Source organism: Scylla paramamosain, chromosome 8, assembly GCF_035594125.1.
Source record: "Scylla paramamosain isolate STU-SP2022 chromosome 8, ASM3559412v1, whole genome shotgun sequence".
Lineage (NCBI taxonomy): Eukaryota > Metazoa > Arthropoda > Malacostraca > Decapoda > Portunidae > Scylla > Scylla paramamosain.
In genome coordinates, this window is record NC_087158.1 from 18,197,040 (window position 1) to 18,211,551 (window position 14,512).

Sequence of the window (14,512 nt, forward strand, 5' to 3'; positions counted from 1 at the left end):
TAAATATGAAACTATTTTATACCAAAAGGCCAAAATATAAGGCATGTGCAAGTGTCCGGTGCCAGCTGTCTTTGGAGTCGAAGGAAAGAAAACAATGATGCTTGAAGCGGCTACCGTCGTCTTTAGTGAAGATGCAGGTCTACAAGGCAACAGTTGCCTTTCTGTGTGTATAATGCACAGGCAATAACATGCTATAATGAATGTGCACATTTGGTATTTTTAGCTGTACGATAGACCAACAGGGAGTATTCAGGACAATGGCGATGGCAGCAGGTTCATATACGAGTTATTACACTGAAGCGTCAGTGATTCAGGTATTCTTTATTATACAACTTTTTTTTTTCAGAATAACCTCAGGATGGCCCCGACGTCGGCCTCTGAGCGTACAGTTCAATGATGTGACCCTTTGCATCGGTAAGAAACCCATCCTGCAACGGGTGTGTGGGTCATGCCGACCGGGGGAGCTGATGGCTATTATGGGACCGTCAAGTAAGTCTCAAAGTATTTGTTTGCTAGTGGAAGTGATGCTAAGAGCCATCCTTTGTCAACCTTATTACTTCGTTCGTAAATGTGATTTGCATATTGTTTGTAGGGAAAGAAAAATACAAAAAAAAAATACGGATAATTCGGAACTTCTATTGGGTCAATTATGTTATCACTATTAAATCAAATTTGTTATATTTTATCTTCTGATGAGTTCTCTTATTATCTCCTTTAAATAAATCATCCTAATGACCACTTATAAATCGTATTTAATCTTTACATTCCACAGCATTACTGCAGGCGACGTTTTCATCAATTAGTCTCTCCTGTTGCACACATTCGTAGTTTGTATACAGTACCAAGACGGGTCTCTTATTTCTTGCATTAAAGGAATACTACATCCTGTATTATTGCCATAAAATGAGTAGAAAAGTTCCAAAATATATTTCTTAAATACAAAATCCATCTATATTCATAAAGCATACACGATATGAGATATGACTCTAAAGTCGAAGCCATAGAGTGGAAAATTCAGAAGCGTGGGCACAGGAAGTTAGGTCGTTGCGCACATAGATGTAACACTCAGCTTTGGATTGAAAATCAGGATAAAATAGGAGGGAACAGAGAAGGGGTTACTGTCAGTTGCCTCAGACATCTGCGTTTCGGTGAGGAAAAGATGTGATTTAGTGGAGGAAAGATTATGTTCCATAGACTGAAAATTATACCTAAGGCCGCGAATGTTGCAGAAGTTAATGAAGAAAAAGGTGGGGTGTCAAGATACTTAGGGTCGATACCAAAAGAGCAGTCCTACCTCGGGACATTTGTGGTCGAAACTCCGAAGCTGGTGTAGGAGGCGCCATACTAAATTTTGAATTTTGAGTGGAAGGTATGGTTATGTAGGTGCATGTAGAGTTGTATGAAGGAAGAGAACTGTCTTTAAATAGTGCTGCAGTCTTCACCACTGTATTGCATTGATAATGTATAAGAATATATTAAATTATATAGTGCAAAAATATTAGCACCGAAATTTATTTCCCCCAAAAAAACTTGTTTCAGGTTCTGGCAAGACTACTCTGCTAAACACTATCAGTGGTCGGTTGCGGCCCACCAGCGGCACCATCACTATTGCCGGCGAGCCTCTCAACAAGCGTCACAAACGGCAAATATGTTACGTCCTGCAAGATGATATATTTTATGCCAACCTTACCCTAAGACAAACGCTAATGGTAAGTCGATTTTTCTTCTTGTATTTATTTATCTATTCTTATTTATCTATTTATTTATTTGTGTAGTAATGCCCTTTGTCCCTAAGGGCTGCTTCATTCAGTGCTGATTTTATTGTACTTTCAAGCGTTCCGCTTATCTACAGCGAGTTGGCGAATTCAGAATTCGCCAACGAGGTAAAACACCTGGTTATTTAATTAAAGAAAGATGCATGGTATTGTCTTTTTTGAGTAAGACGCTTTATGATATGGAAAGACTGACCATTCTCTCATACCTTGGATAACAGTCAGATGAAGTTAAATAACATGAGATGCGTCATCGCCTCAGAATTCTAATAAGAAAACTAAGATATCCTTGATCGACTTGGAATGAAAATAAGAAATAAGAATCATGTACAGAGGAACCAATATTCATAAAGTCTGTATGATATGAGATTAAAAATAAATAAAATAAAATAAAATAAAGTCAGAGCTGGCTACTTTTGTAGTCAATTTGTAAACCGTTAATGCAGAAGTGAAATTTTGTTTGCAGATCTGTTTGCCACTGTCAAAAGATGTAATATTATGATAATGTTCCTATTCTTGTCATTTATCATCATAGGATAGCATCTTCAGTAAAAGGTAATTGTCTGATGTGAAATTAAGCATAGATCTCTTTTCTTACCTGAACGGTACAGTACACAGCACTCCTAAGACTGCCAGACAGTATGTCTCATCAGGACAAAATGAGCCTTGTGGATCACATCATACATCTGCTTGACCTCCAACGCTGTCAGTACACAAGTAAGTGCCAAATCTGTTCATTTATGTCATGCAATATACTATTGCATTATCTGCCATATATCTGTAGAACAATTTATCTTAAAAATACAAACATTGTGCTCTGAAATATGAATTGCAGACATTGGTGAGGTGATGCACCGGGGACTCTCTGGAGGAGAAAAGAAAAGGGCCAACATTGCATGCGAACTACTGACCAACCCTTCCATTATGCTGCTTGATGTGAGTCAGAGTCTCGTATTATCACGACAACCTTGTATTGGAGCAGGCAGTTACCTTCATATATAATGAAATATATAATATGAACAGTTTTGTTAAATGAAGCCAAATTTTATACTTTATTAACATTTCATCTTGAAGAATCAATTCCATACATATTGACAAGAGAATGTAACTTTTGAGCGTAATGAGAGAATATAACACTATTACCCAGAAGAATTTGATCACATACACTGAGGAAACTGAATGATAGTGACATGGTGTAGGATATATAGTGCAAGATATATTAAATTATAACTTGTGTATTAACATCAAGAAAAAGCACCAGTCACTTTTCAAATCTAAAGTTTCAGGAAAATAAATAAATAAATCTATATTTGTTACTTTCAGGAACCCACATCTGGCTTAGACTCCAGCACAGCACACAGCCTGATATTAACCTTGAAGCAGTTTGCTGAAAAAGAACACAAGACAGTCATAGTAACACTGCATCAGCCATCCTCACAAATCTTTTATATGCTTGATCGGTTACTTCTTCTCTGTAATGGTCAAGTGAGACATTCCTTCGTTTTCAGTCTTTATTATCTAACCTGTTCTTCAGAAATCATAAATGTTTTATCAGCAAGTAATGACGATTTTGGAAACAGTTTCCAACTTGAATTTTTATACCTAAATTTTGTTATGCATAAAAACTCATAAAATTTACCTTTTCCACTGCCACTTCAATAAAGTAATGTTATTCAATTACTCTTATGAGCGTTTCTCTTTTCAGAATGCTTACTTTGGAGAAACAAAGAAAGTGATTGAACACTTCTCAAATCTTGGTCTTCCAATTGCTCCTCATTACAACCCTGCTGACTTCATCTGTAAGTGTTAATCTTGTATCTTATATATTGAGTAGTATTACTTTATACAAAGTTGTCGTAGAAGTTAACAAATGTCTAGCACCTTTGTCCGTGACTAATTCATTACGATCTGTTATTTGTGAATGGCTAGTATTATGAAGCTGACTGTTGGTAAAGTTTAAATCATTAACTTTCTTAAGAACACGACTTTGTTTCACTTAAATCTAGATGAACTTAAAATATTTCACATGAATGGGATAGCAGTTTTACGCCGCGGGGCTGCACCCATTTCCTCGTGTATTCTTGTAGTTGTACAGAGGATCGCTGGGTAGCTCAGATCAGACGTGAACTGCGCGAAGCTGACCCTGATACGGAAAGGTATTGTGAAGTGCGCATTCTTGAAAGTAGTATGCCGTTTGGCAACGCTCACAGAGAGATGGCAGAGTGTGTTTCTGTGTACACAGAAAATAGGGTGTTACAGCTACCAGAATGGGATGCTATGGGATAAAAGGGATAGAAGCAGAAGAGCTGAAGGAATTGTTTACACACATGGACAGCTGGAAGGGAAGAAATGCAAGAATCATGACAAGGATAGTCTAGAATATAACACAGAAGACATCTGTAAAGAAAAAAATATAAGGAGAAGCCAAAACGTTTTATGAAGAAGACGAAAGATGAAGTAAGTTGATGGAGCTCCGACTACTTCGGGAGGAGTCAAGATGGAGAATAGTGGTAAAAGTCTCAGTAAATGGCTGAAAATATTGAAAACCGAAAATCATATGCAAGTAAGCTGATGATAGCATCCACTATGACAATATCCAGCTTTGCAGCAATTGAGGTTTCATTCAATATGTTTTAACAGTATATTTAACGTCAAGAAGGACAAAAGGATAAAATCTGTATGTGAGACTGTTCAGTGCATGTTCACATTTTCTTTCATATATTTCTTGGAACATTTAAATTGTGTTATCGTTGGCATCAGTGTTAATTGCAGTTACAGTAATGAAAACCATAATGTATCTTCCCTCAATGCACCAATTTTCTTCTTTATAACAGTGGAACAAGCCAAGGGATCGCCAGAAGTGCAAGAAAGACTTATTCTTGGTGCTAGAGAGGGACTGGGATTGAACTTCAACATGCAGGACAGTGTCAAGCTGCAGACGTCCCCCTCAATGAATTCCCTCTACTCAAAATATCTCGGCTTACCAACTGTCCATACTTCAGGTGAGATACATAAAAAGAATAACAAATAATAATAATTTTGAAAACACTGTTTTAACACAGTGTGATCTTTTTTATTAATGTTATAAATACAAATGTAGAAAATGCATAATCAGTCTAAATGCCGAAAGTATTTTCTTATTTTTTTAAATGAGGTTAGACTTAAATGTATTTAAATTGACAGGTTTTTTTTTTTTTTTTTTAGCAAAAAATATTCAGACATTCTCATCTAAATGAGACATCTTAGAATTCGCAGCTTGGCCGATGTTGTTCACTTCGTCTCGATGTCATGCGGAAATTGAAGAAATCTTGTAAACCACCGCAGTCCAAAAATAAAGACTTTTCATGTATGTCGCCAACCCATAAACGCGAAAAGAAGAGTATAAAGACAATATTGATAACAAAAAGATTAAACAACAACAATAAAAACATGAGAATGATGATGAGAGAAAAGATAAGAATACGAAAGAAATGAAGACGTTTGGCGAAGAAGATGGCGAGGACATGATGATAATAATGATGATGAAAAGAAAGAGAGAAAGAGAGGAGGGAAGAAATAAAAGGAAAAAGATATATGAGAACAATGACTAAACTATCAAACTCTGAATAGTTAACCACGTGTTTTGTTTCCTAAGAAAACAAAGTATTTCAGAAAACTGTTATTGAAGCCGAACCTGGCTGGATCTACTTATCCTATGTAATTTACAACTTCATTAATTTTGATCTACAATACATTGGCAACACATTACTACTGATATTATATACATTGTTTTATGTTAGCCTTTTAATCATGAAAGGCTGTGGCCAGGGATTGACTTGGGACACAAACAAACGAACACAATTATTTTTGTTGTAGATGACTTATTAGTTGAAAAAGAACAATACAGAAACTACGTATGCTTACTACCTGAAGTTATTTAGTTCAAAAATTAACATTACATATTGATGCAATGATGCATATCAATGCATATTGATGAATTAACAGATTCAGCAATTCAAATGACACTGTTATAAAATTTAATATTATGGAATAATTTGGGAAGTTTCTTTATTAATTTATTTGTTTTTAGTCCAGGTAGGGTTACATTCGTATGTGAATTCTTATACTTAAGTTCTGGTAGTGAACATACGTTGTTAATGTGTTGTTGCTTTTCAACCAGTAGGAGTGTTTCAAGGTAAAAACAGTTGTGTATGGCAATAAATTCACGTCTCTGGATTTCTATGTAGAAGTAGGAAAGAAACATCCTTTTTTGTAAGGCTGTTTTCATTGTCTATGGAAAGAAACTACTAATTGTAACTTTGCTCGCCGTTGTCTGGGTAGGGCACATCATTTCATCTAACTTTGGCATTTATTACGCAATCCAAGCTTTGTAAATCCAGAGCAAGGAATTTATTAAGCTGGAACTGCTGTACTGGCCACGTCCTCTCTCAATGGGGTGAAATATCTAGCTAGATGTCCAAATTGAGCAATAAATTTCATTGACATTATAACTGTAAAACTCAAACGGATATATTTCCTTTCTAAGTTACTTATAACTTATAGCGTAATTGATACACTAATACTTATACATATTCCATTATTATGATACTTTGTACATACTGAAATAATATACCTTTATTTATTTATTTTTCTGTTAGTCACTTGCGCTAGTTGCCTAAATGCAGACCATAATCATGCGATTTCCTCGAAAAACATATGGACATCAACCATGCGTTCTATAAAGAACAGACAGATCAAGAAATAATCTTATTTCATAAGATTACGTATGAAAAATCACATTATGATAAGGAATACATCTGCAGTTACATCAAATATTTTTTTCAAGATTTAAGATCCCGTATAGACTCTCAGTACAATGTACAAACAACTGCTAGAGTAATAATATACTCGTATAGAACAAATATCTTCTAAGGTAATATTTGCTGAAACATTTGTATTATTGTTGCAGATAGATCAACCAATCCATATCCTCGGGATTCTAATTGTACTTCATGCCTCAATCGATGCCAAGAGTATAGTAAGAGATGCCCAACTGATGCATCTGTCCCCACAGATGTTAATAAAAAGACATCTGAAATTTACAGTGAAATGGGTAAGAATACAATCAGTTAGTTGTTTATTATTATTTCCAATAAAGAAAATATATCCATATTCAATTATATTATGCTGAGTGAAAGAAACCAGTCACTCCATCCAAGTCAAGTGATAAGACAACCGGCTGTTAAGATTTGATCACCGCCTTTTTTGCTACTCCTTTAGGGACCATGTCCCTCTCCACCCGCGACAGGATATGTGGTATTGAAGAGAGAGAGAGAGAGAGAGAGAGAGAGAGAGAGAGAGAGAGAGAGAGAGAGAGAGAGAAATGCAAGGCTTGGCACCTTTTGTAAGGACGGAGAAAGGATTATGCAATTAAAAGCTGTATAAATTGCAATAACAACCTGGTTTGGCTACCTGAAGAGAACGAGAGAAAATGAGATAGCACAGAATGTATGAATGTATTAGAATAGCTGATATTAGTATGAGACAAAGACAGTGTTAGAGGGAGCCTCAGAGAACACTTATCTAAAAAATAAACAAATAAATAAATAGAAAGGGGCTGTGAGCTGTGCTAATAGCCTTATTCTGTGGTGTGTGTTTATAACTATGCACTTTGTTGCAAACGTTAGATATTAAATAAAATTAATTTTGTATATAAAATTAACCATATACTGATTATAGTACTGCTTTAAAGTTTTCACATATTTCAAAGAATAGAAACATGGTAAACTGTAACACTCGCATCAACTTTGCATTGTGAATTCCATTCCTAGTTGATGGAGCGGAAGAAGACAGCGGTCGTTCATCATGGTCAGAAGAAACTGTGAGTGAAGCCTCTGGATGCAGCTCAATGTGTGAAGATTATCCTAACATGCAGTGGCCTACCTCATTCTTTACACAGTTTAAGGTAAAATAAGTTGTCACATTTTGTTTCTTGTGTAAACAAAACGAAGTTATCTTGTTAGCCTCCTCCTAATCCTATTTAAATCAGACTTCTTAGACTCACTTGCAGCTCCAGATAAAGTCAAACCAGTTAGTTTTGTTTAGTAATCTCTTCTTCTTCTATCATCTCATGCGTGAAGCTTTCTCATATCTTTGTTTTTCAATATAAGTGTTTGTTGCGTAAAATTATTTAAAAAATGAGAGTATTATCTTACCTATCTTTTCTAAGCGTTGCAACTAATCTTTCCTGTAAGGCTGATCATGAACTGCCAAATTCTTTCAGATACTCACTCGACGAAACTTCTGTGTTGCGCGTCCCATTATACTATCATGGCTCAATGGCACGCAAACCTTGATCCTGGCTCTGATTGCTGGCTTGCTGTGGTATCAGGCACCACGGACAGAAGAAAGTCTTCAAGATCTTCAAGGATGGATGTTTTTCTCCGCCAATTACTGGATGCTGTTCATTTTGTTTGCTGCACTTCAGTCATGTATGTACTATTTACAAGAAGTAAAATGTTATGGCTGATGCTGCTTAACTACTGAGCTTGTGCACAACTTGTATAAATAAGTATAATGTTATTGGCAGTCAAAGCCAAGTTATCAGCATGTAGCAATTTCTATGATAAAAAAAAATATATATATATATATATATTTATAATAATTTTAGTACATGTACAGCAGTCGGGATCGTGCCTATAAAGCAGCGGTTTTTTTTTTTTCTACCTTTTTTGGATCTCAGCATCTCCTATAGTCAAGTTTATGCAGTCCAGTACCCCTTAACTCTGGCTAACATCTGGTTACGTTGATTACATTTGCATTAACAGTTGAAAATGAGGTTAAAATTCATCAAATAAAGAAAAACACAAGCTTGTCAAAAACCATCCCTTCAGTACTTTTCAATCCCAGGCGAGGAACATTGACGGTGTACGGCAATATATGTAGTTTTTTTCCAGCACTCGCTGGGGCCTGCTAACGCAGATTGTTAAGAAACACTGCTATAGAGGAAAGGAAACAGCCCAACATGTAGCTTTTTCCAAAATCAAACGCTCCCTTAGAAATTTAAAGAATGTGATCAAAAATTAACACTGACACTAAAATGTACAATATATTAATTTATTCATGTGCATGAAGCAGAGTGACAAGACTATCATAATCGATCCTATGAAAATATTTTTTTAACAGTTCCAGCAGAACGTGAAGTAATAGCAAAGGAACGAGCAAGTGGATCTTACCGAGTGAGTGCCTACTATCTTGCTAAGATGGTTGGGGAGCTTCCTTTGACATTCATCTTGCCAACATTGTACTTTATCATCTCTTACACCATGATGGGATGGGACAATCCTGCTACTGGTCTGATGCTCCTCTTCATGCTTCTGCTCAGTACTTTAGTTGCTCAGGTAAAAAAAAAAAAAAAAGTGGTAACTGCAATAAATATGGAACATAAACAGTCATCAAGGAATTACATCAGTTGTTCCATATTCTTTAAAAATCAATCATCATGGCGCTAACAGAACAAAACTGATGAAAGTATTATTGAACAACCTGTTAACCAAGGAATCCAAAGTTCTTATTAGAACAGAGTTTAATGCTCATTATTACCTTTATTTCTATAGAGCGTAGGGCTGCTGATTGGAGCAGTGTGTTACGATCTGCAAACTGGCATCACCGTTGCAGCCATATTCACACTGTTTACGCAGCTCTTTGGAGGCTACCTGGCTACTCGAATACCGCCCTGGTTGTCGTGGGCCAGATATCTCTCCATCGTCCATTATGCTTACCAAAATATGAACATCATTCAGTTTACATATGGGTTAGAAATAAGGTAAGTGGATAAGAGTTTCCTCTCTCTCTCTCTCTCTCTCTCTCTCTCTCTCTCTCTCTCTCTCTCTCTCTCTCTCTCTCTCTCTCTTACTAAACTATGTAATCCATTAAATTTTCTATTTTTAAGTTTTATTTTCATTTTCTTTAACCGTTTCCAGACTTTCTTAAGATGGAGCCTTTGCGTCATGGATTACTTGATGTCACCTTTACTTCGTCTATTAATTGATAAATCATTTACTTAAGCACAACTCTCGCTCTTGGTTCCTCACATTCGTTATTTGCTTCAGTTTAATTCAACAACTTTTAATGTCGATACATGTGATAACTTTAACAATACTCTTTTGTCTCTTCACTATTCAGTGTTCATTAACAATAGGTTATAAATTTATTAGTAATGAGGTGAATCTTTCCACAGATGTTCAACTATGAACTCCCGTTTCAACAGTTGCGTTGAGTATTCCCAGTCTGACTCAGGCACACACTATATTCCTGTCGATGAGATTCTTCAAGAAAGAGGAGAGCCTCTGTCTCTGTGGGCTAACTCAACACTTCTCATTGGCTTCATGATCGTAGTGCGCCTGTTGACATACGTAACGCTGCGATACCTTCATCGGCCCAAATAGCACAGAATTACGGAAAATTATAACCATCATTTTTCAAGTTATACAAATATATTATATAAATATATCATTATTTTAAATGGGAAAAGATAGATAATGAAATAACTTTTCATGGACCAAGAAGGGAAAGAAATGCATTAAAAAGCATGAAACGTCCAAAAGAAAATAGAAAATATGAGTAGAACAATGCAGAGAGACTTCTTATAATTTTAGTGTTAGGAAGTATGGAGAAGAATTTATCAATGGTTCTTGGCTGTGATACATCATTTTGGCTGCTTCCAGAAAGTGGGAAAGTGAGTCAGATAGAAAAATAAAACTATTCACATTTTCTTTGTAAAATATATAATGAAATGTATGATGACATACACACAAGAAAGGCTATGGTGTCAAAGATAAAATACTTGAGATTTGTAAAATACTGAAAGGAACCCAAGAGACAAATGCATTTGTGACAGGTCTTGACAGACGAGTAACAGTGCGTACTTCTTACTTCAAAATTTGCGTGCTTTTTTTTTTCAGTGTATGTGAAGTTATTAGAAAAATCATTCCAAACTGAAACTTTCAATCTCAAACTCTTCACAGCGAGAAGCTGAAGACATGGTGGTCCACCTTCTGTTATTTTATTTACTGCAACCCAAACATGAAATACTGTTGTTAAAATAAGTGCATTGATTACATTAGACAATATAACAGGAATATACAGGTATTCTTAATCACATAATCGGAAATGTTTTATTAGAAAAAAATATGTACTACATAAAGGGTATTGTGTAAAACATGAAAATTAAATGTATGGTATGTATTGTACAATATATCTGAAATGAAAATTAAAGATCTTTACCCAATGCAGTAACGTTGGAGAGGGTAGAAATGGTTGTGCCAATTAAAAATATATAACTACTAATACAGGATGTTATATCGTCCGTAGTTACGCATTATTCTGATAAAAAGTATCAAGAATAAACTTAAGCCATCTTATTTCCCTGTTTGTGATATTTTGTCTTAATTTGCCGCTATGATGTAGCCTTAAACTGTGGAACCTTCAGTGCAGTGGGGCACACGGCGTGCGACGCAGTGGGCTTACGACCAACGTGCTATTTAACTTTCTCTCTCTCTCTCTCTCTCTCTCTCTCTCTCTCTCTCTCTCTCTCTCTCTCTCTCTCTCTCTCTCCGCATATGACCAATTCGTCACTTGGGTGAGTACGATATATATATATATATATATATATATATATATATATATATATATATATATATATATATATATATATATATATATATATATATATATATATATATGGCTTTTTTCTTGTGAGTTTACTGGTACATTTGCTAGTGGTAAACACTGATATGCCTTGCAGTGTTAAAGGCATTGTTTATACAAGTTTTACTGCATTTTTAAGTGGCGATTTTATTATTATCATTATCATTATTATTGTTATTATTATTATTATTATTATTATTATTATTATTATTATTATCATTATCATTATCATTATTATGGTTTTTAGATAGTAAAATCGTGTCATCCGACCATTTTTCACTTCCGTCGGCGATACTGGAACGGATTCTGGTCGTAGGCCAAGTGCATCAGTGCTCATGTATGTGATATAACAATATCAACACAGATTGATGTTGAACATTGTTTCCTTATTTCACTTTTTACTGTGAACTTGAATCTTTTGTGATTTTCTCTTCAAGAGTTAGTAACGGAAGAAAAGTAGAACATGTGCTACACGGACTGCTGAGTTATGAACAGAATTTTACCAATGAAAATCACTAAAGACAACAATGTTACCATTTCTCAATAATATTAATTTTTAAGCATATATACGTATACATTTTAAGCACATTATATCATGGATAATATGTACTGTTTCCTATTAGTCACATGATTGTAAGTAAAAGCTGAAAACTAAGCTGTGAAACACATATGCACAAATGTAATAAAAATGTGTGTGTGTGTGTGTGTGTGTGTGTGTGTGTGTGTGTGTGTGTGTGTGTGTGTGTGTGTGTGTGTGTGTGAGTGTGATTTGATATCAGTGTTTTATTGTTGTATATAAGAGATGATAATCCCATACATCATTCTGTTGTAGTAGAAACTCTAACATGCAGATGAGCTGCTATTTTGTAAATAATGATGCTCTTCAATGACAACATTCTCCATTCCTTTATTTATACAATGCTATCTAATAATTTTGGAGGCTCTGGTTCCTGTAAATGACTGAATGCGTCTAAGGAGAATTCTTTTTGTTGGTGACCGTGTGTGTTGTTTGTCTTGTGAAGTTACAGGGAAAAGAGTCTCCTTAAAGTCGCTCACTATATTATGTAGATATTGTATAGATTTCGAACAAGCTCATCGTTACTCAAAAACCAGCCATTTATGAAAAATAACATAAGTTTTACTTAACTGACCATTTTTGGTTGATGCAATTAACTATATATCCATGTAAATTACAAAATATAATAATATAATTATATTAAACCATTGTATTATTTAAATTAATCAAAAATATTTCCTGCTATGAATTAGGGTTAATCACACAGTTCATGTGATGCCTGCATGATTACGAATATGTTATGATTTCTGATTATGTGGTACTTGTCTAGCATGGTGACATTCCCCTAACAGTTGAATCTCCCAGCATAAGAAAGGTATAACAGAGACAAATTCATCGAGCTGGGGCGCAACAACTCTGTATAGTGGCGCATCAACAAAACCTGAGGCCTTATTGACAATGGATCTTATGAGGATACCAAGATATTAAGCCTCGTTGAAATCTTAGCACAACACACTTGTCTTTGTTAAGACCAAGATCCCAAAAAGTGGCTACAGAATTTATTGTCACGCTGAGCGCCTACGTGGGTTGCCCCTGTTCATAGGAGTGAGAGGATGGAGTTTGGGGGAAAGCATGGAGTTTAAGAAGAAGCATGTACAGTATGTTTTTTTTTTTTTTCCTTTTGCTTGATATAATTATTTTATTTTGTCTTGTTTATTTTGGGGTTATGTGTACTTTCGTGTCACTGGATAACTAGAACATTTAATTGGGCATTTAGAGTTATAATTTGTGTTATATAGGTGATTAAATAGTTTTACTTGTAAACAGCATGTTAACTGCTCTTCTACAATACCCCCCAACCCCATGGATAAAAAGCAATATGTTGTCTGTATCCTCGATCCATCCCATGTCGTCCCGCCACCTCCTACCTCTCCCCAACCCTTCCCATCTTGCCCCGTCACCTCCTGCTTCGCCCCGACCCATCCCATCTCGCGCCGCATTTTCCTACCTCGCTCCGACCCATCAGATTACCGTGCTTTCTAACTTTCCTTATCCGAAACATAGCCAGGTTTATAAGTCATTATGAAGACCCCAGCAACTTTCTCTACAGCCTGTTAAACTGTCACTGAAATCATGAAAGACAGTAGTAGAAGTAGCAGTAGTAGGAGGAGGAGATGGTAATTAATTAAGAAAGACTAAATTCTTCCTCCTCCTCCTCCTCCTCCTACATATCTTCATCCTCTCTCTCTCTCTCTCTCTCTCTCTCTCTCTCTCTCTCTCTCTCTCTCTCTCTACCCCGCCACACACTCATAACCACCAACACACACACACACACACGCTAGTTAAGATGACGTCTGTAGCTTTGTGCCAAAATCGATGCTTAATTCATACAAGGATGCTCACTGTTTGTTATGCCAGTAATGCAACGTGTGTGTGTGTGTGTGTGTGTGTGTGGTGGGGAGGAGAAGGAGGAGGTGGTGGAGGTGTTGATGTACAGAGTAGGATGAGGAGGAGGAGGTGGTGAAGAAAGAGGAAAAGGAGGTGTTGGTGGAGGAGAAGGAATAGGAGGAGGAGGTGTTGATGTACGGAGGAGGAGGAGGAGAAAAAGATTAAGACAAGAAGAACAAAATAATGTATGAAAGAAGAAGAAGAAGAAGAAGAACTGGGAGGAGGGAGATAAGATAAGGAGTGAAGACGTAAACGACAAAGATTAATGAATAAAGAAAGAAAGAATGCCAAACAGGGAAATAAAAGGGGAATAAGAAGAAACTTGGAGGACGAAGGAGTGAACAGAGGAAGAGGGAATAAAGACTAACGAAAGAGAGAGACAAGAGAAGCATGGGATAATCTTAGAGGAGAAAGAGGAGGAGGAGAGAGATCATTGTGTAAATAGAGATACCGGGGAGGAAGAGGAGGAGGTATGGTGGGGAGGAGGAGGAAGAGGGGTATGGACACGGGTGGCTGGGGGATCAGTATCTAATATGAAGGGGGGCGCTCTCCCCTCCTCTTGCCTGCTTTATTTCCTTTCTTTAGTCTT

The 14,512-nt window shown here is 36.1% G+C and overlaps 1 protein-coding gene across 5 annotated transcripts in view; it reads left to right on the forward strand.

The window, feature by feature from the left end:
- Nucleotides 1-11,159, forward strand: part of LOC135102894 (uncharacterized) — a 76,013-nt gene extending 64,854 nt beyond the window's left edge. For 4 of the 5 annotated variants that reach the window (XM_064008520.1, XM_064008517.1, XM_064008521.1 and 1 more), the window contains 13 exons: nucleotides 347-489; nucleotides 1,540-1,709; nucleotides 2,384-2,489; nucleotides 2,608-2,708; nucleotides 3,096-3,257; nucleotides 3,478-3,571; nucleotides 4,607-4,774; nucleotides 6,721-6,864; nucleotides 7,583-7,716; nucleotides 8,035-8,242; nucleotides 8,937-9,151; nucleotides 9,368-9,576; nucleotides 9,991-11,159. In XM_064008520.1, coding sequence (XP_063864590.1) covers nucleotides 468-489; nucleotides 1,540-1,709; nucleotides 2,384-2,489; nucleotides 2,608-2,708; nucleotides 3,096-3,257; nucleotides 3,478-3,571; nucleotides 4,607-4,774; nucleotides 6,721-6,864; nucleotides 7,583-7,716; nucleotides 8,035-8,242; nucleotides 8,937-9,151; nucleotides 9,368-9,576; nucleotides 9,991-10,198 — 1,941 coding nt within the window. In that variant the 5' untranslated portion in view covers nucleotides 347-467 and the 3' untranslated portion in view covers nucleotides 10,199-11,159. The remainder of the gene's footprint in view (nucleotides 1-346; nucleotides 490-1,539; nucleotides 1,710-2,383; nucleotides 2,490-2,607; nucleotides 2,709-3,095; nucleotides 3,258-3,477; nucleotides 3,572-4,606; nucleotides 4,775-6,720; nucleotides 6,865-7,582; nucleotides 7,717-8,034; nucleotides 8,243-8,936; nucleotides 9,152-9,367; nucleotides 9,577-9,990) is intronic. The other variant, XM_064008519.1, reaches the window with a different exon arrangement.
- Nucleotides 11,160-14,512: the final 3,353 nt, after the last annotated feature.